The 26,938-nt window shown below is 42.0% G+C and overlaps 1 protein-coding gene and 1 pseudogene across 5 annotated transcripts in view; both read right to left on the minus strand.

The window, feature by feature from the left end:
- Positions 1-723: 723 nt before the first annotated feature.
- Positions 724-2,342, minus strand: LOC128571257 (dnaJ homolog subfamily B member 14-like; annotated as a pseudogene).
- A 19,105-nt stretch (positions 2,343-21,447) lies between these two features.
- The window catches only part of LOC128571265 (spermatogenesis-associated protein 31D1-like), a 37,864-nt gene continuing 32,373 nt past the window's right edge, over positions 21,448-26,938 (minus strand). For 2 of the 5 annotated variants that reach the window (XR_008375718.1, XR_008375717.1), the window contains 3 exons: positions 24,480-24,524; positions 23,818-23,878; positions 21,448-23,538 (listed from right to left, as the gene is read on the minus strand). Coding sequence is in view for 1 of the 5 variants with exons in the window: in XM_053571014.1 (XP_053426989.1) it covers positions 24,483-24,527 (45 nt within the window). In the remaining 4 variants the exon portion in view is untranslated. Of the gene's footprint in view, positions 23,539-23,817; positions 23,879-24,278; positions 24,528-26,938 lie in introns of those variants that run through there. The other 3 variants (XR_008375716.1, XR_008375719.1, XM_053571014.1) reach the window with 3 other exon arrangements.

Here is a 26,938-nt window from a genome sequence, read left to right on the forward strand (position 1 = left end):
ATATGTATAGTAATTTATAAAACTAAACAGTAAACTGATACTCTACACCAGTTCATTTATCTCAATATATATTTTAGAATATAATGGCAATAATAAAAATATCAATTCCCTCTAAGCTGATAATGCTATTAGATTTAATATAAAGTTAAACAGTTTCTTTAATTTTTGAAAAAGTTTCATGGTTTAAACTCCACATATTTGACACCTTGACAAGAAAAATGTAATTGTGTCATGTAACATTTATTCCATGAATTTAAACTGAAGTGTCTCATGGAGCTAAACATTAAAGAATTTAAATAAAAGGAAATAATCTTTATGTACACAAAATGAACATTCCATAAATATTTACATGACAAAGGAAACATCACTAAAACTGGAAATTGCTACAGGTGTGACAATCTTCTCTCCGGACATTTTTAGTTAGGAATCATATAAGCTTGGAAAATGAAAATAATTGCAGAAGCATAACTAAAATACTAATTTTAGTTTTCAATTCTTACTATTTAAAGGAGCCAGTGGGTAATAAACTGTCCAAGATTTGGGAACTAACAGCTCAGATTAGTTTCTCATATCAAATCTGTTTCTTCATCTCTCATGATGATACTAAACTTACAGAAAAACAAAAAAGGTATACATAAAAATTCCAGTTCATTCTCCTTTATGAAGACTGGTCAGCCGCTCTAATTCCTTACAGTTGTCCACGCTCAAGGCGTCCGCCTTGCTTCAGAGAAGATCATCACGGTACACTTTTGCTACATACTGCGTATCTGTTTTTTGTTGTCTTTCTTTCCAGCAATTATTTCAAATATTAGTCCCATAATCTTCTACTGCACTCTTTTCAAGCTCCTTTTTTTATCGTAACAATTTTATTTTTGTTCTTCAAATTTATTTGCCATGTTCTTTACTTCTATGTCATGTCTCCATTGCTATCTATTCCCCTAATTAAAAGGAAATGTAGCAATAGTTTTTTTTATTATTATTAAATCATAGCTGTATACATTAGTGAAATCATTGGTAACATGCGCTGGTTTTATATACAATTTAAATATTTTCATCACACTGGTTAACATAGCCCTCCTGGCATTTTCTTAATTATTATGTTAAGACATTTATATTCTACATTTAGTAAGTTTCGCATGTGGCCTTGTAAGATGCACCATAGGTGTGGTCCCACCAATTACCTTCCTTCCACCCATCTTCCATCCTTCCCTCCCCTCCCTTTCCCTTTTCCCCTTTCCCCATATTCTTAGGCTATAATTGGATTATAGCTTTCATATGAAAGCTATAAATTAGTTTCATAGTAGGGACCAGTACATGGATACTTGAGCAATCGGATACTTTTACTGCCACTCTTGAGATACTTTGCTAAGAACAATATGTTCCAGCTCTATCCATGTAAACATGAAAGAGGTAAAGTCTCCATCTTTCTTTAAGGCTGCATAATATCCCCTGGTGTACCATCTGTAATAATATTCCTTTATATTCATTTTTAAAGTCCTTGTTGACATAGTAAACAACACCCCAATTTTCTCTCTGCATTTTAATGGTTTGCCCTGATCCAGATCTGGGATATAATGGGCATCAGCTGGATAAACATAGAAAAACCTCCATCTCTTCTTTCTTCCTCTCTTTCATGGCCACTATGTTGATGTTGACGTTGTTAATGGCTGTAACCAGCTCGTCCATTTCATAATGAATGTACACTACCTGAAGGATATCCACCACCAAAAAATACATTAAACAAGTCTTCTGGAGTTCTATCAGCTTAACAACCTCTATGGAAATTAAATCTCCCATTGTTTGGGTGATTCTAAGCTTGTTCTTCATTGCCTGTGAGGTCGTATTGTTTTCGTTGTTCTGGATTGCTTAAAACAGCATAAGAGTTTCCAATCTTTTTAAAAGCGTCTATTGCTCCAGGTGTATGGTTTTTGTCTGGATGAAACTTCAAAGCAAGCTTTCAATAAGCTTTTTTTCAAATCTACATCATCAGCATCTTTCTAACTCCAAGTACTTCATAGGAATTTTTACAATTGTTTATGCTGAGAACTCCATCTATTTGGTCTCTGGTATAGCCTTTTCCACCTTCACCACTACCAGATGTGCTGTCCTTTGTGCAATTAGGCTTGCTTTGATCACCACTTCCTGACGGTATTCCGCAAGGAGCGCTATTTCCAGCTGTGCTTCCATTTTTCATAACTATTTCCAACAGTGCGCGGCCGAGGGCAGTGGGCGGAGCTTCCCGGCTTCGGCAGGAAGCGCTGGGCCTTCTCGCGGTGCCGACGTTTGGGGCCTCCCGGGGCGATCTCGACACATTTCTCCGCCTCATCCCGGTTCCCCTCCATGGCCTGCAGCTATGGCTATGAGGGGCAGAAGCCGTCCCCGCGGAGAGGAAAAGCCGCCCTGCCAGGTCCTGCAGCGGCGAGCGAGGAGGAGCACAGGGGACCACGGGGCGTCTCCGCCTCCTCAGGGCGGCCTCCCCGCCCCGCGCCAGCCGCTTCCCTCCCTACCGGGACGCGCTCACCTGGCCGTCCTTCCCCGGCAACCCCAGCCCGAGAGCTGGCCGCGGCCCGGCTGCCGGTCGCGGGAGGACTTCGGTGAGCCCGGGCCCCAGACCTCCTGGCACGACTCTCGTGGACAGGACTGGGGAGAGCCCTGCCCTAACTTTTATCCTGGATAAGACTCTCCTAGAGAGTGTAAGTTATCTTTTTTCATTTTTTTTTTTTTATTTTCATACTAATGCAAAGTCAATCAACAAGTGTAGGAAGGGGGCGGCGCCTGTGGGGCTCAGTCGGTAAGGCGCCGGCCCCATAACCGAGGGTGGCGGATTCAAACCCGGCCCCGGCCAAAACTGCAACCAAAAAATAGCCGGGCTTTGTGGCGGGCGCCTGTAGTCCCAGCTACTCGGGAGGCTGAGGCAAGAGAATCGCTTAAGCCCAGGAGTTGGAGGTTGCTGTGAGCTGTGTGATTCCATGGCACTCTACCGAGGGCCATAAAGTGAGACTCTGTCTCTACAAAAAAAAAAAAAAAAAAAACAAGTGTAGGAAGGAAAAAGTGTAAAAGTTATTCTTGCATATTTGGGGAGAGTGGTTTTCTTAACAGGAATAAACTTCACACAAGGTAGAGCTACAAGGGCCTCTGTGAATATAAATAAGTTTTCTGTGAAAGACATACTGGTTACAGGTCAGATAAGTAGGCATTGGTCCTTTCACCCAAAATAAAGAAGTTCCCCATGAAAGGCACATTGTAAACGTCCCTGACTTAATCCCTCATAGCTGTAGCCAGGCAGGGCTAGAGCTTGTAGCCAATCTTCTGACAGTCACAAGGCTAAAGAAGAGAAGATTATAAAAGTTGTAAAATGAAGAGGGATAAAACATAAGGCCATCAGTACAAATTTATTTACATGGGTGTACTCACCCAGAATCTGGGATTTCTTATGTAAGCTCAAGTGCTCCAGAGAAGCAACAATAGTCAGTTAGACCTGCTGATTGAGACCTGGACTCAATGGTGGCCCCTGTAAATGAGTTCAAATTATTTGACTTCCTCTTGTATTCTGTGACCAAAAGAGACCAAAGACAAAATATTATAAGAACTTATGTGTATATTTTCCACTCCCCTTTAACCCTAACCCCCAGCCTAGGAGAGCCTGAGCAAAGCACCCTACAGTCAACACATCAAGACTTTACGATTATCCTTGAAAACTTTCATGGTGTCCATGTCTGTAGGCCAGAGACAGTTGGGATGGTTGTAACAGAAGAATAACTAACAGAACCGGAATTTGGTGACCAATTGGGTTTTTTCTGGGAATTAGTGTGTTTTAGAAAATCAATCAATTTACCATATTACCAAAATAAAGGAGAAAATCTAATTATCTCAATGGAGGTAGAAAAGACCCTTGATAAAATTAAGTAATCAGTCATGACCAAAATGCTCAGCAAATTAGAAAAAAAAAGGAAACTTTCTTAATCTGATAAAGAGTATCCTCAAAAATCCTTCAGCTAATTCATTATTAATGTAAAACATTGAACACCTTCTTCCTGGGGTCAGAAGGAGAAACACCACTTCAATTTGACCTTTTTCTCCACACTTCCAGAAGGGACAAAAAATAAGCTAGAGGTGGGGGAAAGGAAAAGCAGAGAGAGGGAAGGAGGAAGCGGGGTGGCTCTTGGTGTGTGCCACACCTTTTGGGGGCAAGAGATGATTGTGAGAGGGACTTTACCTAACAAATGCAATCAGTGTAAACTGGTTTTTTGTACCCTCAATGAATCTTCAACATTAAATAAAAAGAAAAAAAAGTTAGAGGTATTAACATTGGAAAGGGAAAAAATAACTGAAAGTGTTATTAATCACAAAGGACATAATTGTGTACCCTGAGGAATCTGCAAGCAAAGTACAAGAATTAATGAGTGAATCTCAAAAACTTGTCTATATGTAGAATAGTTAAAAGTTGTATTTCTAGTTATCAATTATAAACACTTTAAAATGAAATAAAAGAAACAAAACTAGCATAAAAATTATTAGAACTCCCTAATAAACATAAAATAAATCAAATATTTAGGCTAGATCTAACAAAAGATATAAAGATTTTTCATACTGAAAACCAAAAAAGGAAAAATGCAGAGAGAAATTTAAGACTCTAAAGAATGGAGAGATATAGGGTATTTATAAATTGAGTAAACATACTGAAAATTGTTACAATGTTATTTACTATTCGATTGAACTATGGACTCAATGAAATCCAATCAAAAGCTCAATCTTTGAGGGGAAGAGCAGAGTTGGTAAACTCATACTACCAGATTTGAATAATTAAAGGTAAGATTTTTCATTTAAAGTAGTGTGGTATTAATTCAAACAGTGTAGTACGAATAAAAGTGATATGGACTAGTGGAACAGGAGTCCAGAATTCAGTCCCATATCCACTCAGTGTGTTGATTTCATGATAAAACTTTCATGACAATTCAGTGGAGGAAAAAAAAGTAAAGTAATTGAACATCTGTAGGGAAAAAACAACATCTTTTTCTAACATTGTACTGAACACACACACACACAAACACAAAACCTAAGATGGATCATAGAGCTAAATATAAAAGGTGAAATATAATACTTCCCAAAGAAATCATAAGATGACCTTGAGGTATACGAAGATACTCATCTCCATCACTCTGGGATTGGCCACTGGTGTCTTATTTAGTTCATTTGGAGAGATCGTGTTTTCTTGGATGTTCTAGATACTTGTGGATGTCTGTTGGTATCTGGGTTTTGAAGAGTTAGGTATTCTAATCTTTGCAGTCTGGGCATTTGTACCCATTCTTTGGTACCCGTGGTATTTGGTAGGCCGAGGGATTTGAGTGTCGTGATCTAAGTCTTTGGTCAGTGCAGCCACGTCAGCACTAGGGAGTTCACTAAGTCTAGTAACACCATGACTCCTACCGCCTACTGGTGGTACCGCCTTGGTGGACCTCAGTAAGGCAGGGAGAATTCCATGGATTACCATCTCACTCTCTTCCTTCACTTTCCACAAAATAAGAGTCTTATTCTCCATGCTGGGGTGCTAGGAGTTGGGGGAGCGATGATGCAAGCCCTTCCCACAGCCATCACTGCACTAGTCACATCAGACTATGTAGCCTGGCTACTGCTGGTGTTTGTTCAAGGCCCAAGTGCTCTTTCATCAGCAGGTAGTGAATACTGCCAGGGCTGGGTCCTTTGCTTCAGGGAAGCACATACCCTTCTGGTTCAGGGTTAAGTCTAGTAATGAAATCTAGGAGCTAAGGCCTGCAACCGGGGACTTCAAGCATCTGTGTGGTACTTTATTTTATAGTGTGACAAAGTTCCCTTTACTCTTCCCTTTCCTTTTCCAAAGTGGAAGTAGCTTCTTCCTGAGCTGCAGTTCCTGGAGTTGAGGTAGGGGTGATGTGAGCACTCCCTTGGCCACCACAGCTGGTTTTCCAGCTATACACACTCCAGGTCCACTGGATCGAAGCTCAGAACAGCACTAAGACTTGCCCAAGGACCACAGTCCTTGTGGCCTGAGTATCTTTTACGTTTTTTCTTGGCCTCAGGCCACTTTCATGAGCTGGTGCTGAGCTAGCTGAAACTCAGGTTCTCACTACAGGGGTGAAAGATTCCTTTCTGGGACTGGTCTGAATGCTGCCTTCATGGGTGCCAGCAGAATTCTGCCCTGTGTTGTTTCCCTGTGACAGGGTGGCCCTGAGTTCCAATACGCAGTCCTACAGTTCTCTGTCCTCCTTTCTCCAAGCACATAGATTCTCTCACCACACAGTGCCGGCCTGACACCTCTGGAGGTAAGGTACGTGTTGTCAGGTTTTGTGGCCTGAGAAAACCATTTTTCTTACCTTCTTAAGTGACTTTTTACATGCTATGATGGTAAAAGTGGGTACTGTGATTGCTTGTCTGATGTTTGGTTCTTATAAAGGTGTTTGTCTGCGTGCATAGTTGTTCAATTTGGTGTTCTTGCAGAGGGACAATCCCTGGAGGGTTCTATGTGGCCATCTTGCTCCACCTCTCAACTATGCCAAGATTTTTACACAAGACATACCTACACAAACACCCAATAACAAATTATAGACTGTAGCTTATCAAACTTCAGAACTTTATTCAACAAAATCCATTATAAGGAGAGTTAAAAGACAAGCCACAAAATGAGAGGTGATCATGGGGATACATCTAAAAAACAAGGACCTCATCTCCTATTATGTCTGTATACTCAGATAAATAGATATACAACTATATCTATTCACATCTATGATGTAAATAAACTGCAAATTTTATTTCATATTTCATTATTAGAATTTTTTTCGTGTATTATACGGGAAGTTGCTATGAAAGTTTTTTACATGTCCTTTGGTAGTCACTGTACTCAATTCTCTTGGGTATACAGCTAGGATTAGAAATGCTCTGTTAAAGGGTACAGGGATACCGCCCAACAATTTTCCAAAATGGTTGTGGCAACATAAATTCCCACCAGCAATGTATGAGATTTCCAGTTACTCTGCCTTCTTGTCAACTCTTAGTATTGTCTGTGTTTTCATTATAGCTATCTGAGCAGTATGTAGTGGTACTTATTGTAATTTTAATTTGCTGTTTCCTGATGATTAATAAGGTTGAGCATCTTATCTTTGCATAATCTTGTTGATTATTTTGATCTCATCTTTTATGATGCATTATTGAAATTTTTTGCCCATTTTAAAATCAGTTGTTTATTTTGGAAAATGTCTCTCAGTTTGAATTTTCTCCAGCTTTATTGATGTATACTTGACAAATAAAAATTGTATGTATTTAGGGTATATAACTTGGTGAAAGTATCACCCCAATCCAGTTAATTAACATGTCCATTCATGTGGTTAGCATTTTCATTTCCACCTTTTTGTATGTGCATATGTGTTTGTAATATATACAAAATTGTATTTTTTATATAATTTTGTATGTTGTGTTTTAGTTAATACACTTAAAAATTTAGATATTCTCATCATCTCATTGAATATAATATTCCAGGCCAGGAACACCTGGTTCATTCCCATAATCCCTTGGGAGGCTGAGGCAAGAGGATTGCTTGAGACCAGGACTTTAAAACAAGCCAAAGCTACAGAGCAGGAACCTGTACCTACCAAAATCAGAGGTGATGCATGCTTGTGGTCCCAGATAGTTCAGAGGTCAAAACAGGAGGATCTCTTCAACCCAGGATTCTGAGGTTATACTGAGCTATGATTGTACCACTTCACTCCAGCCTGGGTGAGTGACTCTGTCTATAAAAACAACAAAATGTATGATACTCCGTGACATTAGTACAGTAACCTGTAAAATAATTCCACAATTGTTGAAATTTTAGTTTTTATCTCCCCTTTTTGATTTTAAGAATAGTTAACTAATGCACATCCCTGAAACAGTGTAATACCATTGTGAAGAAGGAACGTGATGTGTGCGAGCATTTATGCCCCACAGTATCTGATTTGTTCCAGAGATCACTTGGCAATTACAGATGCTGGGGGTAGGAAAACCTCTTCTCTGCATTTGCATAGCTCTTGAACAATGTGGAACTTACTGCTTAACCTGCATTATGAGGTCAAGAGCAGAGATCCCAATGTTTCTCCTAGTTTCCAGAAGTAAATATTTCTGAAATAAAAACTTGATTGAGGATGCACATCAAAGAGAGGAGAGAGTTGAAGCTGTTGGGAAGTGAAGGGCTGCAGAGTTTAAAGAGACTTGAGAAGTAGGGAGACAGTTCAGAGGACAGCTGTCATGTGATAAAGAGTTTATAAAGAAGGTATAGGAACAAGGTGGAGGAGTATTGGGCTTATATACACTTGACATGAAGAGCCTAAATAAAGTCTGGCATACTAGTTGAAATTTTGGCATTTGCGGGGGTGATTACATAAAATATATCTCCTCAAGCTTTGTGTGTGTGCCAAGGAATTTAGGAAAGGTCACGTTCACATGGCCCATGGAAGACTCAGGTGAGACTGCTCAAGACCAGATTTTGTCAGAAGGCTTTGATACTCCTAGGTCCTGCCTTGCCAGCGTGGGCTGAGGGAGTCCACAGTTTATCACACTGTGCCATGGCTTGGGGAAATCACAGACCTTTTCTGAAATTCATATAGAGGGGTGGGACTATCTGTCATTTACATAGGATTAGAAAAAAAAGTATGATCAATATAATGAAGGGAAGATTGAAGTAAAGAGGGAAATATATATATATATATATATATTTTTTTTTTTTGTACAGAATCTCACTATGTTACCCTCTGTAGAGTGCCATATCATCACAGCTCACAGCAACCTCAAACTTTTGGGCTTAAGCTATTCTCTTGCCTCAGCCTCCCAAGTAGCTGGGACTACAGGTGCCTGCCACAATGCCCATTTCTTGATGCATATGTCAAAATATCAAGTTATATACCCTAAATACATACAATTTGTACTTATCAAGTATACATCAATGAAGCTGGAAAAATTCAAACTGAGAGACATTTTCCAAAATAAACAACGGATTTTAAAATGGGCAAAAGATTTAAATAAATGCATCATAAAAGATGAGATCCAAATAATCAACAAGATTGTGCAAAGATAAGATGCCCATCCCCACTGCTCATCAGGAAACAGCAAATTGAAACTACAATGGGTAACACTGTATGCTACTCATATAGAAAAATGAAAATACTGACAATATCAAGTGTTGACAAGAAGACAGAGTAACTGGAAATCCCGTACATTGTTGGTGGGAATTTATTTTGCTACAACTGTTTTGGAAAATTTTGGGCAGTCTCAGCTTTTGTAGTCCTAGCTGTATACCAAAGAGAATTGAGTGCGGTGACTACCTAAAGACATGTAAAAACTGTTCATAGCAACTGGACTCATAACACCCCAAGCCAAAAACTATCCTAATAATGAAGAATGAGAACAGAATTTGCAGTTTATTTGCATCACAGATATGAATAGATATGGGTAGATGTACTTTTATATATGTTCATCTCAGTATGCAAGTATAATAGGAGATGAGGTCCTTGGTTTTGGATGTATCCTGATGATCACCTCTCATTTTGTGGCTCGTCCTTTAACTCTCTTTATCGTGAATTCTGTTGAATAAAGTTCTCAAATTTGATAAGTTACAATCTATTATTTGTTATAGTGTGTGTGTCCAGGTATGTTCTGTATGAAAATCTTTGCATAGCTGAGAGGTGGAACAGTTTGGCCAGATAGAACCCTCCAGGAATTGTCCCCCTGCAGGACCACCAAATTGAAACACTATGCACACAGACATCAGACAAGCAATCAGTACCTAGTTTTATCACCATAACATAGAAAGAGTCACCGAAGAAGGTAGGAAAGGTGGTCCTGTCTGCCCTGGCCACACAGCATCACAACCCTCCACTATCCCCCACCAGTGTCAGGCCAATCCTAAGTAGGGAGAGAATATGTGCTTGGGGAAAGGAGGGCACAGGACTGTGGGACTTCACATTGGAACTCAGGGCCACCCTATCACAGGAGAACACAACACAGGGCAGAATTCTGCTTGTACCCAGGAAGGGAGCATTCACACCAGCCCCAGAAGGGAAACTTTCACTCCAGCATTAGGAACCTGAGTTACAGTTAGCTCCACCATCAGCTCATTAAAGGGGCCTGAGGCCAGGAATAAATGTGAAAGGTAGTCAGGCCAGAAGGACTATGGTCCTTGGGCAAGTCTTGGTGCTGCTCTAGACTTAGATACAATGAACTTGGGGAGATCATAGCTGGAACCACAGTTGTGGTGGCCAAGGGAGTGCTCGCATCACTCCTTCCCCAATTCCAAGGTAGTGGAGCTCAGGGAGAAGCTCCTTCCACTTGCGAAAAGGAAAGGGAAGAGTACAGGGAACTTTGTCACACATCTTGGATACCAGCTCAGCCACCATAAAATAAAATACCACACAGACACCTCTAGCCCCTGATGGCAGACAATATCTCCTATATGACATTACTAGACTTAACCCTGGACCACAAGGGAACATGCTTCCCTGAAGGGAGGGATCCACCCCTGGCAGGATTCACCACCTGCTGACTAAAGAGCACTGGGGCCTCGAATAAACACCAACAGTGGCCAGACTACATAGTCTGGTGTGACCAGAGCAATCCCAGCAGTGGTGGCTGTGGGAAGGGCTTGCATCATCACTCCCCCAACTCCAGGTAGCCAAGCATGGAGAATGAGAGTCCTTCCATTTGGGGGAAAGTGAAGGAAAAGAGTGAGATGGTCATCTAGGGAATTTTCGCTAAACTTACCCAGGCCCACCAAGGGCGGTACTACCAAGAGGCTGTAAGAGTTTGGCGTTTCTGTGCTTAAGCACCCCCTAGTTTTGGCATGGCTGCACTGATCAAAGACAGATCACAACACTCCATTCCCTCTGAATACCAAATGCGATGTGTACAAATATGCCCGAACTGCAAACATTAGAATAAGGACCAAACTCTTGAATGTCCAGACAACAATAAGCATCCACAAGCATCAAGAACATCCAGGAAAACATGATGACCTCATCAAATGAATTAAATAAGGCACCACTGACCAATCCCAGAGTGATGGAGATGAATATCTTGCTATACCTCAAGGCCATGAAGTATTATCTTGTGATTTTGTTTAGAAGTATTGTATTTTACTTTTTGTATTTAGCCCTATGATCCGTCTTGATATTCTGTGTGTTTGCTGCAATGTTAGAACAAGTTGTTGTTTTTCTCCCTACAGATGTTCTGTTATTTGACATTTTTTTCCTCCATTAAATTATCATGAAAGTTTTGTTGTTAAATTAACATACTGAGTAGAGAGGGGACTGACTTCTGGACCCTCGTTCTATTTGTCCACACCGCTTTAATTAATACTACACTGTCTAAATTAATACGAAACCACTTTAATTTAAAAAATATTACTCTAATTCTTAAAATCTGATATTGCCACTTTACCAACTGTGTTCTTCCCTTCAAAGATTGAGCCTTTGACCCCACAGTTCAATTTAGTAATAAAAGACATTTAAAAAATTGTCAGTATATTTACTCAATTTATAAATACCTCTATCTCTCCATTCATTTAGAGTATCACATTTATCTGAACATTTTTCTTTTGTTTTTCAGTATGAAAATGTTTGTATCTTTTGTTAGATCTTACCTAAATATTTGCTGTTTCATGCTATTTTTGTTTCTTTTCTTTCATTTTTAAAGTGTTTATAATAGATATATAAGAATACAATTTTGTATTTTTTACTTATATACAATTTTTTCAGATTCACTTATTAATTCTAGTAAATTGCTTGCAGATCCCTTAGGGTACACAATTATTTTTTTTAATTTATTTTTTATTTATTTTTTTATTGTTAAATCATAGCTATGTACATAAGTGTAATCAAGGGGTACATTGTGCTGGTTTCATATACAATCTGAAATAACCTCATCGAACTGTTCAACATAGCCTTCATGGCATTTTCTTAGTTGTTGTATGTAGACATTTGTATTCTGCATTTAGTTAGTTTCACCCGTACCCATTCTAAGATGCACTGTAGGTGTGGCCCCACCCATTACCTCCCTCCACCCTTACCTCACACCTCACTTCCTCTCCCTTGGACCTTTCCCCATATTCTTGTGCTATAGATGGGTTATAGCCTTCATGTGAAAGCTATAAATTAGCTTCATAGTAGGGCTGAGTACATTGGATACTTTTTCTTCCATTCCTGAGATACTTTGCTAAGAAGAATATGTTCCAGCTCTATCCATGTAAACATGAAAGAGGTAAAGTCTCCATCTTTTTTTAAAGCTGCATAATATTCCATGGTATACGTGTACCACAATTTGCTAGTCCATTCGTGGGTCAGGGGGCACTTGGGCTTCTTCCATGACTTAGCAATTATGAATTGGGCTGCAATAAACATTCTGGTACAGATGTCTTTGTTATATTGTAATTTTTGGTCTTCTGGGTATATACCTAGTAAAAGAATTATAGGATCGAATGGCAGGTCTATTTTTAGATCTCTAAGTATTCTCCAAACATCCTTCCAAAAGGAACGTATTAGTGTACATTCCCACCAGCAGTCTAGAAGTGTACCCTTTTCTCCACATCCACGCCAACATCTCTGGTTTTGGGATTTTGTTATGTGGGCTACTTACTTGAGTTAGGTGATGTCTCAAAGTAGTTTTGATTTGCATTGCTCTGATGATTAAGGATGATGAGCTGGGTGAATATTTTTTGATGAGGCAACTGAAGCAGTATCAAAAATACTTTACTGGGACCTGATCAAACTAAAAGCTTCTGCACAGCCAAGAACATAGTAAAGCAAGCAGACAGCCCTCAGAGTGGGAGAAAATATTTGCAGGTTATACTTCCAATAAAGGTTTAATAACCAGAATCCATGGAAAACTCAAATGTATTAGCAAGAAAAGAACAAGTGATCCCATCTCAGGGAAGGCAAAGAACTTGAAGAGAAACTTCTCTAAAGAAGACAGACGCACGATCTACAAACACATGAAAGAAAAGGTACAGAATTATTTCATTTGTGATTAATAACGCTTTCAATTATTCATTTAATTTCTAATATTACTAACTTTAACTTATTTTTGTTGTCTTCTGGAAGTGTGCAGAAAAAGTTCAAATGGAAGTGGTGTTTTTTAATCTGACCCCAGGAAGAAAGTGTTCAATGTTTTACCATTAAGTATGATTTGGCTAAAAGATTTTTAAAGATAGTCTTTATCAGATTAAGACAATTGCTTCTATTTTCTAGTTTGATGAGCATTTTTGTCATGAATGATTACTTAATTTTAGCCAGTGTCTTTTCTACTGCCTTAATTCTTGTTCTCCTTTACAGTGTGGTGACTTGATTGATTTTCAAACATCAAACTCATTCAAGAAAAAACCCACATTGGTCACCAAATTCTGTTCTGGTTAGTTCTTACTCTGTTACAACCACCCCACATTCTTTGGACTACAGAGGATGTAAGCTTTCCTCTTACACGATGTAAGCTTTCAAGGATAATCGTAAAGTCTTTCTTGATGCTTTGACTGCAGGGTGCTTTGCTGAGGATATCCTAGGCTGTGCATTATGTTTAAGGGGATTGGACAAAATGCACATAAATTACATATAATATTTACATTTCTTGTTGGTCTCCTTTGGTCACAGAATACAAGAGGAATTCTAATACTTTGAACTCAATTAAAGGGGGCCACCACTGAGTCTGGGTCTCCATCAGCAGTTCTAACTGACTGTTAGTGTTTCTCCCTAGCACGTGAGCTTACATAATGAATCCCAGATTCTGGGTGAGTACACCAACGAAAATAAATGTGCACTCATGGCTTATATTTTATCCCACTTGGCCTTACAACCTTTTGGTTCCTTCTATAATTTGGTCTTGTGTCTCTCAGGAGAGTGGCTACAAGCTCTAGCCCTGCCTTGCCCTGGATAAAGGGGATTAGGACATGGATGTTTGACAATGTGACTTTCATGGGAACCTGTTTATCTTGGTGAAAAGACCAATGCCTACTTATCTGACCTGTAACCAGGTATGTCTCTCGCAGGAAACTTATTTATACTGGCAGATGCTCTTGTGGCTTTTGTCTGACTAGTATTAAGTTTATTCCTGTTATGATGACCACTCCCTAGAAGAGCCTTGTCCAGGATAAAATTTCAGGTAAGTATATCATCCAAGTGAGACACAGAGCGGGCAACACACACAATATGAAAAATATGAAATGACTGAAGTTGATGACTTATAGACCCAGGAAGGAAGAGGGGAACAAGTTAGGGCCAATTTTGGGGTCACAGGGACAAGTGTGCAGAGCCAGCAGGTGGTGAGCAGGAGAGAGATGGGCCTTTGGGCTGAGGCCTTTATTGGTGTTCATGGCATTACCCAAGCAGGTTTTCCATGGGGAGCTCTAATAGATGGGCTTACAGCAGGAAGGTGCGCATCCCATGAGGGTCACACCATGACTAAGAGATGGTCACTGCGTACATCTACACAGGTCATATGGAATTTTGGGGTCACTGGAGTGAGTCAAGTCGATGGACTCAACATGTCCCAGACGGAGGTGATCACCACAAAAGGATTGTATAAAACAGATATCTGCACCAACCACACTGAATAACTGGGAAGAGGTGGAGAACAGAAGCAGAGTCAAGAGTAAGTGTGTGCTTCTTCCGGTATGAGAAGTACAGCCTATATTCACAATGGATGCTGAGGAACAGCAAATATAAATATCAACTACACGTGTTCAGAATTCACTTCTACACATGCTCTTTGAGTCCTGCTGATGTGAATTGAAAACACCCTGTAGTTCCTTCAGTATATAGGCTCTCTTCCCCGGAAGCAGGTAGCAACCCTTCTGTGTGAGGCTGAGAACTAACTCAAGGGCCTAGACAGGCAGTGAGGAGAGGTAGGGGTGGGATGTGAGAATCACCTCAGGGTGTGAGCACTTGTGACAGGTGCTGTCACTGAAACGCTTTTCTTCTAACACTGAGGGTGAGACTGCCTTACACAGCAAAGGAACTTCCAGGAAGAAGGGGACCAGGGAGACAGGGCTCCCAAAGTTCTCAGCATTGAGTGTGAGAGCCCAATTTCCCATTACTCCTCTCAGCGGCCCACATCTTCCCCTTCTGGCCTGATCTAGGCAGGAGCCCTGCAGGATCCATCACCAAAGTGGGGCTACGATCTAAATCCTCATGATCAGCCCCAGGACTTGGTTTGCATCCTGATCTGCTCTACGAAGAAAAGACTGACTCTTTCAAATTGCCCTGAAGAGTTCTTATTTTCCATGTGTGTGCTTTGCTGGTTTCAATATCTCCTTTCCGTACGCTAATTTTCAGGGCATCTAGAAGAAACCTGATAATACTACAACCTTCATACCACTTGTGTTTTGACAAATACTAATTGCCAGAGCCCCCAGGATCATCCATAAGTGTGCCATGACCCTCACTTTATCCTTAACCAGCACTGATGATCTTTTGAATATCACTGCATTTCAAGTATCACTCCTGAGCCATTCTCCCAGGAAAGACAGGATGCCAGGTATATTCAATGTTAGAATAACCCAATTCCATCATTCCATTTTTGTGGGTTTAATTCCTGCATCCACTCCAGACATCATTTATCACAAGAATCCTCACAGGAGTCAGAACCATCAAAAGGATAACAGAAGTAAATTTTAATAAATGCACTGTTTACAAAGGCATGGGGCGGGGAGATGGAAAGCACCAGGGATAGTGCAAAACTCTGAGGCTAGTAACAGGCAGGCCTTTGCACCCCAGCACTGACAGAACAAGAGGAGGGAGGAGATATCAAAAGCAGAGAGCTGTTCAGAAAGTGAGAGAGAGAGAGACACGTGCAAGGCCCACTGCCTGGTACAAATGGTAACTCCTACTTAAAGATGCAGCAGCCACAAGTCAGTAGTTTCTAAATAAACTTTTCAACCTTCCTCTCTTTCCTTTCTCCAATCTCTGCTATAGCTCTCTGTTGACTAAGCATACCACAAGGCAGAAAAAAGGCAGCCTTTTGTTGTGTCCACAGTGATAAACTTCCCACAGAACTGGGCACAGTGGAAAGCAAGGAAGAACTGATCTGGAGATGCAAAGGGAAGCTGCCCAGCTCTCCCCCAGGCAGTGCTATCTGGTGTGATCTGTTGTTTAGCTTTTTTTTTTTTTCAATTTCAAGTTAAGGCGAGGGTACAAACAACTGGGTTACAATATTTGCATTTCTCAGGGAGTCCCCTCTTATACTTTTGTCCTACACCAAGAATGTGTGCCATATACCCTTACATAATGTCCATTAAGTGGGAGCACACCAATCCCCTCCCCTCCCCACAACCAGAGTTGAATTGAATTCTTCTCTTATGTCAGCTGGTAGATGATCTGTTGTTTAGCTTTAAGGACTGCCCTCACTAACAAAATGGATATTGGAAATAGAAACAAGGATAGCTGCTCTTTGCAGCTGCAGAGGGCAGACAGAATCATAAACTGCAAATCAGTTTCGAGGTCTGGTTCATCTGATTCACTGTAATAAAGTGTTAAGCTGAGAAAATGCACAAAAATTCTCTTATCCTGTTCTGTTTGTCAGTCAAATGTAAAATTGTCCTTGAAAACAAGTCTTTTTCAAGAAACTTGCATTTCAACAATTGTTTTCATGTTTTATAGAATGTATTGGTTAAGAGCCTTTGGGCATGTTAAACAGCTGGCCTCGCTTATTAATTCATGAATTACCTGAATAATGGTTTCAAATTCCCACCTTCTTTAATAGTCTGAAGACCCTTCGAATTCACTTCATTCCCCTTTGTACTTTCAGGTATATGTCCAACCTCAATAGACTTCTTTTTTATTATTAAGTCATGTATACATAGATGATGAATACATTTATGCATTTGTGGGATTCAATGTGTTGATTATTTGTGCAAATTGGAGTGCTTACCTCCTAATTAACATAGCTTTCACCTCATTTACTTAATCACAGTGTTAAGACATTTGTGTTCAATACTTGCTAGATTTGACTTCCTATGTTAACTAAAATGATAAGAATCTGTGTCTCTTTCTATAGCATCATATACATCACAAACGTATGATCTGATGCAGTGACTTCTACTTTCCATATGTTCTCCCAGCAGATATTGACTTCATAGTATAATTAACCTACTCAAGCTTTTATTTCTATATTTATAAAGTAGAAAACAAAGCCATAACTCAAATCCCCTTTATGGAACATAAGAATTAGAATGTGTTCTTCCTTGGTTTCTTTTTCAGGCTTCCAATTCATTGTCTGTGTTGAATTATTCAAAAGTAGAGGATATAGATTATGCACAATATGCAAATTATTTCCAAGAAAATTGTATTTTAAAACATATTTTCACTATTTTTACTTAATTTTGTAAACACATGTACAGAATGGTTAATGTAGCTGGGTATAGAATAGTGAGTTGTGAGAGTTTCCACTTAAAACTCTGATAATTCTTCAGTATATCATGGCATTGGTGTTTTGTCAGAAGAAATCTCAAGCCTGTTTGGTTCTCTATTTCTTTCCAAGTAATCTATTATTCTCTGGCATTGACATTTTTATTCTGAAAATATATTATTCCTAGCCCTAAAATAGCAAAATATCAATAGGATACATGTAGGGGTTTTTCACTAATATTCTCTAGAGCAGGCATCCTCAAACTTTTAAACAGGGGGCCAATTCACTGTCCCTCAGACCGTCGGAGGGCTGAACTATAGTTTTAAAAAAATTATGAACAAATTCCTATGCACACTGTACATATCTTATTTTGAAGTAAAAAACAAAATGGGAACAAATACAATTCACACCACTTCATGTGGCCCGGGGGCCGAAGTTTGAGGACGCCTGCTCTAGAGTGTGGGAGGCTTTCCATCTGGGATGGGATTTTTGGATTCATTGTAATATATGATTCACTTTACTATGACATTCATGTTTTCTTTTTTCCAACTTGTTCTGTACTTCCTGTGCAAATACTATTTTCCTTAAGTTAGAGTTCCTTGTACTCTCCATACTCAACATTCTGTCTTTTTTTATACTCGTGGTCATTTTAAACTTCCTTTAAGAAAGACTATCAAGGGCAGGGCCTGTGGCTCAAGGAGTAGGGCACTAGCCCGATATACCAGAGGTGGTGCGTTCAAACTCAGCCCCGGCTAAAAAACTGCAAAAAAAAAAAAAAAAGGACTATCAATTCTGTCCTGTATATTACGAACATATTTTTCTGAATTGCCAATGCTCTCTAGACTGCTGATTTAAATCACTTTTTCTGCCTCTTGCTTTCTGTCTGCTGTTTCCACATCAGTTTCATTTTCATCTAAATTTCTTTACTGTCTCCTGCTCTTAGTATCTTTAGAACATGAAAGAGACACAGGAGGAAGGGTATGTGGGCATCTCACCCAATGGGCACAATGTGTGGTTGGATACCACACCCCCCAGTGAGGGGTTCTTTTACAACTGGAACTTTACTTTGCAAGTGACAGCAATGTAATCTAAAAATTTGTAGCCTCATATTAATTTGAAATAAAAAAACAAAATGAACACATGGACATAATCATATTTGCATATAATAAGTGTAACTTTGGGTCTCGTAACCAGACATCTCTATAAAGAAAATTGGCTGAGAAAGGAAGCTAGAGATGGAATCATAGTTAGAAGTGGTTACAAGATGGAGAAAGATTCATTGAATGACTAAAGAGGCTACAATGCGTTTGTCAGTTAATGGGAAAGAGCTGGTGTTGAGGCAGGTAGTGTGGAGAAAAAATGCTGCAGCTGAAGGAATTGATGATCAATATAGCTCAGAAGACAGAAGAAAATAAGGCTGAGAGCATATCAGGTGCAGGTGCACTTTGCTTCAGTGTCCTCTGAGAAAAAGAACAGAAAGGAGGTGGGTAACTGAAAATGATGTCCAAGGGAAAATATTGAGGAAATAGTCACTATGGGTTTAAATTTCTCCGTGAAAGGGGAAGTGACACCCAGGTTTCCAGTAGAGTTTTAATGTAGAATTTTGTGGTGAGTTTGTAAAGATTGGAAGGTTTTGATGGATTTCCATGGGTAATGGGAAAGACAGGACCACTGAAGATAGTTGCAAGTTCAAATGAAATCCAGTATCATGAATTATAGCTCCTGCCTTGTGTGATTTCTCCACTATCCCTTGGCTGTTCAGAAACAGTGAGTGGAAATATGGGGAGCTTGTTGTAGGGTCGAGGTTTTCCTAGAAGGGCGCTTGGCCATGGACTTTAGACTGAGGAGGGATGAAAGTGGTAGAACTGGACTGGCTACCCGGCACACAACACAGGATTAGAGACTCCAAATCACTGTCAGTTCACAGAGCAGGTAGACACAAAATGAATAAGCTGCAACAAGCAGCGTTTGGCAATTAAACAACATTAGCACAATAGTGTTAAAGACAATCCCTGCTTGTATCCACTTAACTCTTTGGCTTCCTCTAACCTGAATCTCTTTTTCTCTTAGCATGATATATGTCCCCTGGCTCCCTCTTCTCAACCCACATAAACTGCTTATTGGCAATCTGCTCACAAGCAACGCTCTCTTTATCTCACCTCCTACCTCAAGGATAACATGCACCTTAGCCGTCCTAATACTGCCCACATTAGGGACCCAGTTATCAATTAAGACCGTGATATTTTTATGTTCCTCACTGTCCAGTGAAGGTACCACACCATTAATGTCCAAGTACCTGTGTGCTTTCACGACACCTGAGCATGCCCCACATAACAGGTTCTTTAGCACCAACTACCCTGTTCTTCAGACCCTCCTTCAACCAGCCCAGTATCCACAGCAATAACCTCTCAACCAGTCCCACCCACCCTCACCCACCTGTGTGATCCTCTGCTCACTGTCAACTTTTTCTGAGACATGATTAAACCACTATTTTCTGTAATACATACCTATCTTTGTCCTCCTCTGCAGATATGGAAGTCCTATCTTGTTTAATCCTCCAAGGCAGGGGCGCTCAACCTTCCTACTGCTGTGAGCCTTTAATACAGACCTAGTGGGTCGCAACCCACAGGTTGAGAACCGCTGCTCTAAGAGATATAAAACAGACGAGAGAGGTGTGAGCTGCAATATCATTCCATGAAGGCCAACAGATGGGAAATAGTCCATCGTCATGAACTTCCTCAGGCAGGGAAGAGGGTGTGTCGGGACATAATATCCATTCCTTGACAAGAGCTCCAGGGCACTGGTCAAATTTCGGAGGCCAAAATAAGCAACTAGGAAGAAGTGAACTAACTCCTACCATTCCCAACTAAGCACACACTCTAGGTTCCCCAAAACCTATGTCCCCAAGACAGCACAGAAAAAAGACTTGACTCTTAGGAGCACATTTATTGGAAGAATCTCTTAATTTGTGTTTTAAGGGAGTGAATTTTCCTCTTAGGAAATGCAAGGAAGCAGAGACCCTGCAACCGCAGCAGTACTGGGGGGCCTGAGGGCACCAGGCCAACTTGCAGCCTGCATGGGGTCATGTATAGGGCACAGGCTCTCTGTTGGGCATGGGTGGGAAATGGTCGTGACACAATTGGGGGCTGCCTTCTGTTTTATTCCGCATTTAGAAATCCACTGCCAACAAGGAAGCATTTACTTTCTAATGTGATGTTCAGTAGGAGGCCACCCCTTCAGTGACAGGGGTGGGGAAGACATGTGCTCCTAAGTACGTCCTCATGCATCTTGTCTACGCTTCCATGAGGGGGGCACAGAAGAGTCTGCCTGCCATTCTTAACTGTAAGTTCTCTGTTGGCTCATGCTTGGCATAAAATGTAGATTTTCTTAGGGCTCCCTGTCCTTACTTTACCCACAGATAAGGAGGGAGGAGGGGATAATTCCAGCTGGCAACTGAATTTGTTGTCCCAAACTGTTCTCTGTGACTAGCTTTAGAACTTCTTTAGGGTCTGGGCTTGGACATCGCACCTTCAGAATTTGTTGTTCCCACATGTTCCACTTGTTTCTGACCTAGGCTCACTCTTGAGGGCCTTGAATTATTCCCTGAAATTCTACACCTTTCAGAGAGTTAGGCTGAGACCCTTATCTGAAGATCTCTCTGGATCACTCAACAAATGATCTTTTGAGCCATTCCTCAGGCTAAGTTCCTGATTTTTCTGAGTATCCTTGTTAAGTGAAGCATTTCTCAGAATCTCTCTTAGAAGCTTCCCATTTGGCTGAATCCAAAATTCTCATGTGATGCTGCTGCCCTGTTTTCCTCAGAAGCTCAGTGCTGAGAGAAAAATCTCCAGGAAGGATGGGGTTGGAATACAGACCTTGGAGGACTGACTTGGCAATGTGAGGTTGGGAACAGGAGGACAAAATTCTCTTGATCACAGAGTATAAACCCCACATAATTTGCTGCTCTTTCTGTGACACATTACAGACCAGATGGGAAATGTCAGATGGCATAAGACACTGTGCCTCATTCTGGGGTTTATGAAAACACACTCCCCAGACCCTAATCTGTGATCAGAACAAGGTGATAGGCCTGGGAGCAGGAATTGAAATTGGGCCTGAGACTGGACCTGAGTGAGGGTTAAGGACTGAGATTGGGCATGGTTTAACACATGGAGAAAGGTTGGAGATGGTTAACTATTGGGGATCCTTCAGCTGTGAAAGTATTTGAGATTGGAGAACACAGATGTTGAGGAACAGCCACCTGGGACAAGCAACACAAAGTACAGGGACTCACCCTGCAGAGACAGGAGAGTCAGGAGAGCTGGATTTATTTTACTCTATGTCATCCTCAAAGTTCTTAGGACACAGGAGCTGCTGTCCACGTGCAGGTCTTCTGGTTTGCCTTTGCTGGTTCACAAAGGAAGGGAATCTGCTGAGCCATGCTTGTTGGCTATTGATCCTAACATTGTCCATGAAAAATTGACCATTTTTTGCCATGTATACTGTGCACCCACGTTTTTGACCCAAACATTCCGGAAAACACGACTCAACTCTTGGCCAAAAGACAAATGAGGGGAGGGCTAGCATTCCTTTGTAAACATGCAAATTGTACCACCCTTCTGCAGCCACATTCTCTGTGCAGGCAGCGCCTTTCCCATGCTCATGGGAGCCATTCCCTCCTCACCACTTCAGGGCCTGCACACAGGTTTCCCAACATGTGGCTACTGGGGCAGGTCCTTAAGAGATGCTCAGCCCAAGGGCAGCCATGATGGTCCCTGAGGCCTGCGCAGGTTTCCCAAACCCACCTGCGCAGAGCTCCAAATCGTCTCTGAAGAGACCACTGAATCTTCTGTGTGCAGAGCTCCCAACCCACTCTGCGCAGGAATACCATGGGCCACAGATTCCACCCCACGAGGCCAGGGCCTGCCATGCCAGCCCCACCACAGCCCCCTCCCTTGGTCATGCCACTAGGCGGAGGCCACGCTGGCTCACTCCCAGGGAAATATGGGATTCTCCTGGACTGGAGCCCCCAAAACTCAGTAGGCCCAACAGGGAAAGCACAACAGCTCCAGGAAGCCCATTGCACACCCCCACTCCCAAACCCTACTACCAGCATATGATGTGCATTCGTGTTTATCCCTCAAAAATGAGGGCAAAAATTTGCACATGATACATAGCAAAGTTTGGTCGTTGGGAGTCTGGCCTAAGTTGCTTTGGGAAAGAACCTGTTTTCTTTTTCTTTTCCTTCCACATTGTGAAATCACCATGGTTTTAAACTTGTCTCTCCAGAAGGCCAGAACATCAGACTTGGGCAAGGAAAGAGAAACAGCTATTACAAGGTTGGCTGCAGCGTCTCCCACACATGAAGCCTTAGAAAATGAAGGGGAAGAAATGCCAGAGATGGAGACTCCTGCAGGAGCATTGTGATACTGCTTGGACAGTCAGTTCCTCTGATTGCTGGGACATAGTGGCAGCTCATCAGCACCATCGGGGGAGAACGTCTCCAGAACAAGCTTCCTTAGAGGGAAACATGTTCAGGTTGAGTCGCACCTAAAGTGCCATCTGGTGGTGGTGAAGCAGACAGGCTGTTGGTTCCAGATGATCAATATTTGAATCCATGGGACCATTTTCTGCGATAAACTTGGTAAGAAATTGACATCTCTGGAAAGGCAGAGATCAAAATCCCTGGAAAGTGTTCAGAGAAAAAGTCCCCTCTGATTAGAGAACAACATCTGCTCCCTGAGTGTCACATGGTGGGAGAGGAAGAAAGGCAAGTGCAGAATGTCCCCTGGGAATGTGGAATCCAAGGGAGGGACAGGCATTGGGAGTAGAGAGTGACTGAGTGGTGAGGGTGAAGGTAAGTCACATAAGGGGTCCTCAGGTCAGAAGAGAAAATGGAGGGTGGCGGTGAAGAAGGCTCAGACAGGAGGTTGGTAATTCTCCTGGGGGGATTCCTGGGAGTGCAGAGGGCAGAGTGGGTGAAGATTGTCTCACGGAAACCACTGGAGTCAACATGCCCGTGGAGGGAGCAGCATCTTCAGGGACTCCCACGACAACAGTGGCTCGACTTTAACAGTTGTTCCATGGCACATCTCACAGAAGGCGTCTGGATACACAGCTGATGAATGTGGATGGTACCACGGTGCTATCCTGGGGGTGCAGGAGACAGGAGGCCAAAATCTGCATTTACAATCAGGTCAAGGAAAGGGGAGCCTACCCGTCTAGCAGGGTGGGGCCGCCTGAAGCCTGTTCCTTCTCACCTCACCTCACCCATGACTTCACAATACCCTCTGTGGCCTCCTCCCAAGGCCGTCACTCACATCCCTTTACCATGGCTAGGACCTCACATAACAATGGCAGGACACACTGAATCCCTGAAATGTATAGAGCACGCAAAGGGGCCAGGAAACACAAAGAAAGATTCATCACCTTTCCAGAGAAGAATTCAGCTTCCTTCACTCTTCTGTTCTCTTTAGGTAACTCTCCAAACCTGGGAAACCAGGAGATTGGGTGATACGTAAGATAGGAGCACAGGGATCATACTGGAGTCTCTGTAGGGGAGACACCTGGGTTATTAAACTCTGGTAGTCCATACCAAACTCTGGTAGTCCATACCAGGTCAAATGGTCTTCTGTAATATTAACAAGGTTCACGTCTATATGGTTTCATTTATGAAGTCCATTACTCCAGTTGCTGGTCAAAATCACCACCTGATGAAGCTCAGACATGAGGGGTTACTTCAAAGAGGAAGCTGAGCACCCAGGAAATGAAAGTGCCGATACAGTCAGGAGACAGAAGTGCTGACTCCAAACCAACCTGTAGTCTCTTGTGAACATCTAACATGGTCACCTTCTGGGGAATACGCAGTGCCCTGGTCAGTCACTGCTTCCTGCCCAGACATGGGCAGAACGGAGACCCCGAGAAGGGTCTCATTGCTTAATATCTTCCTAGTACCCTTCCTCAGAGGGCTCTCTTTTCCCAGAGAGACGGCATCTAACAACTGACATTCTCTGAGAACATGGACCTGGGGCCTCACAGAAGTAACAGGAAGGGTCACCATTGAAGACTCGGTCAAATACACACAACCTTACCTTTCAATGTCCACCTTCCTTTCCCCTGTTGGCTCTGTCCTGATGCTGCTGAAAACAAAAGGAAAAGAATGGGAGGCTGAGACTCGCTTCTCTCACACCTCCTCCCTAAGAGGCTCAGACATACATTATCCAAGAATAATGGGCCTCACCATTTTAACAAATAGAAAGGTGTTCCTCTTATTCATTTTAAAAGTGATAGAATATTCCAAATTTTCCTTCTCTGACAAACTCAAGGGAGGATTTTGTTGTGGAATCTCCACATGGCCTTCTCAGAAATCCTCTACTCGAGGACACAGAATCAGAAACCAACAGTCACATCTGCTCCCTCAGAGGACCCTTTATTCTGAGGACAGAGCTTGGATGGTCTGGACATTGCTCTACTGAGCAGCTCAACATGAAGGAAGGGTTGGCTGAGTGATACTTAATATGGAAAAGCAACAATCAACTGTCACTTTCTCAATATGCCAATCCAGAATCACGAAGTCACCTGTTTGGGGATTTCTCCTAGAAGCCCCAACCAAACCCAGATAAGCAGCCTGTGAGCCTAACGTGGAAGCCGTCATCCTCCTGAACCCCTAGCCCTGCCCAACCTCTCTCCCAGGAGGAGTGATGCTCAGTCACTCTCCAAGTCAATCAGACTCATTTAGAAATGTGGGAATAGGAATGGGAAACAGCAGCAGGAATCTCTCTTGAGTGCACCTTACCTTTTGGATGTCTGAGTTTTTCCAGAAGGTTGGTGAAAATGCTTTCAACACAAGGTAGCAGAGGCACAAAAGGAACAACCCCAACCACTCAGATAGGAGAGATAACGGTTGATATTGCAGAAAGCCTGGGCAGAGCTCAGCCAGGGCTCAGTATGATCGTTCAGAAACCAGAGACTTCTGCACTGTCTGTGCAGTGGGGCTGCCTGAAGCAAGTGAGTGCTGAGTTTGCCTGTGCTTGACTGTAGCCCCAGGCCCGCATCACACAGCACAGGAGAGTCACAAAGGGGTTCTGAGGGCGAGGAGGGGACAAGAGGAGGAGGGCGGCCACTGACCTTCCCCCACCCCCGCCATCCCAGCAGACCTCTCTGCCCCTACTCAGACCTCTGGGTCCTCCTGCCCTCCCCTCCATTCCATCTTACAACCTCACTCTTTCTTCATACCATGTGTTTGCCTCAGTGAAATGTTCCATTTGTTTTATCTGTAACCCAGATATGACCTGAGTCCCCCTTTGCTTTGGGGAACCTTTGACTTGAGCCTTGGAAGTCTGAAACAACGCTATCCACTTACACTAGAGCTGGCGGGTTTGAGCCTCCCCCAGGCAAGGCAAACAACAATGACAACTGCAACCAAGAAATAGCTGGGTGTTGTGGCGGGTGACTGTAGTCCCAGATACTTGGGAGGCTGAGGCAAGACAATTGCTTAAGCCCAAAAGGTTGAGGTTGCTGTGAGTAGTGACGACATGGCACTCTATGGAGGGTGACAATGTGAGACTCTGTTTCACACCCTCCTCAAAAAAAGAAACATTTCCCTCTTTTGCTTCAATCTTCCCATCATTGTATTTATCATACTGTTTTTCTAATCCTATCTAAAGAACAGATACTCCCACCCCTCTATATTAATTTCATAACAGATCTGTGACTCCCCCAAGCCAGATAACTGTATGATAAACTGTTGACTCCCTCAGGCCATGTTGGCATGGTATGACCTAGAAGTGTCAAAGCCTTCGGGCAAAATCTGGTATCAAGCAGCCTTACCTGAGTGTTCCATGGGCCATGTGAACATGAACTTTCCTAGATGCCTTGGCACACACACAAAGCTTGAGAAGATGTGTTCTATATAATCACCCCTGCAAATGGCTAAATTTCAAATTTAATGCTCTACATGCCAGGTGTATATAATCCCAATACTCCTCCACCTTGTTCCTAGACCTTCTTTATGAACTCTTTATCACGTGACAGCTGTCCTCTGAACTGTCTCCCGACTTCTCAAGTCTGTCTTAAACTCTGCAGCCCTTCACTTGCCAACAGCTTCAGCTCTCTCGTCTCTTTGATGTAGATCCTCAAGTTTTCATTTAAGAAATACTTCCATCTGGAAACTAGGAGAAACAGGCATCTGTACATTGGGGGCTCTCCCTTTGACCTCATGATGCAGGTTGACCACTAAAACCTACATTGTTCAAAAGCTAAGCAAATGCAGAGAAGCGGCTTTCCTACCCCCAGCATCGATAATTGCCAAAGTGGTCTCTGGAACAGACCAGATACTGTGGGGCATAAATGCTCGCACGCATCATGTTCCTTCCTCACACCGGCATTACACTGTCAGGATGTGCGTCAGTTGGCTAGTCATAAAACCAAAACGTGGACATAAGAACTAAAATTTCAACAATTTTGGAATTATTTTACAGGCTACTATATCATATCAAGGAATAGTATACATTTTGTTTATTTTTTATATATACATAGAGTCACTCACCCA

Source organism: Nycticebus coucang, chromosome 18 (genome assembly GCF_027406575.1).
Source record: "Nycticebus coucang isolate mNycCou1 chromosome 18, mNycCou1.pri, whole genome shotgun sequence".
Classification (NCBI taxonomy): Eukaryota; Metazoa; Chordata; class Mammalia; order Primates; family Lorisidae; genus Nycticebus; species Nycticebus coucang.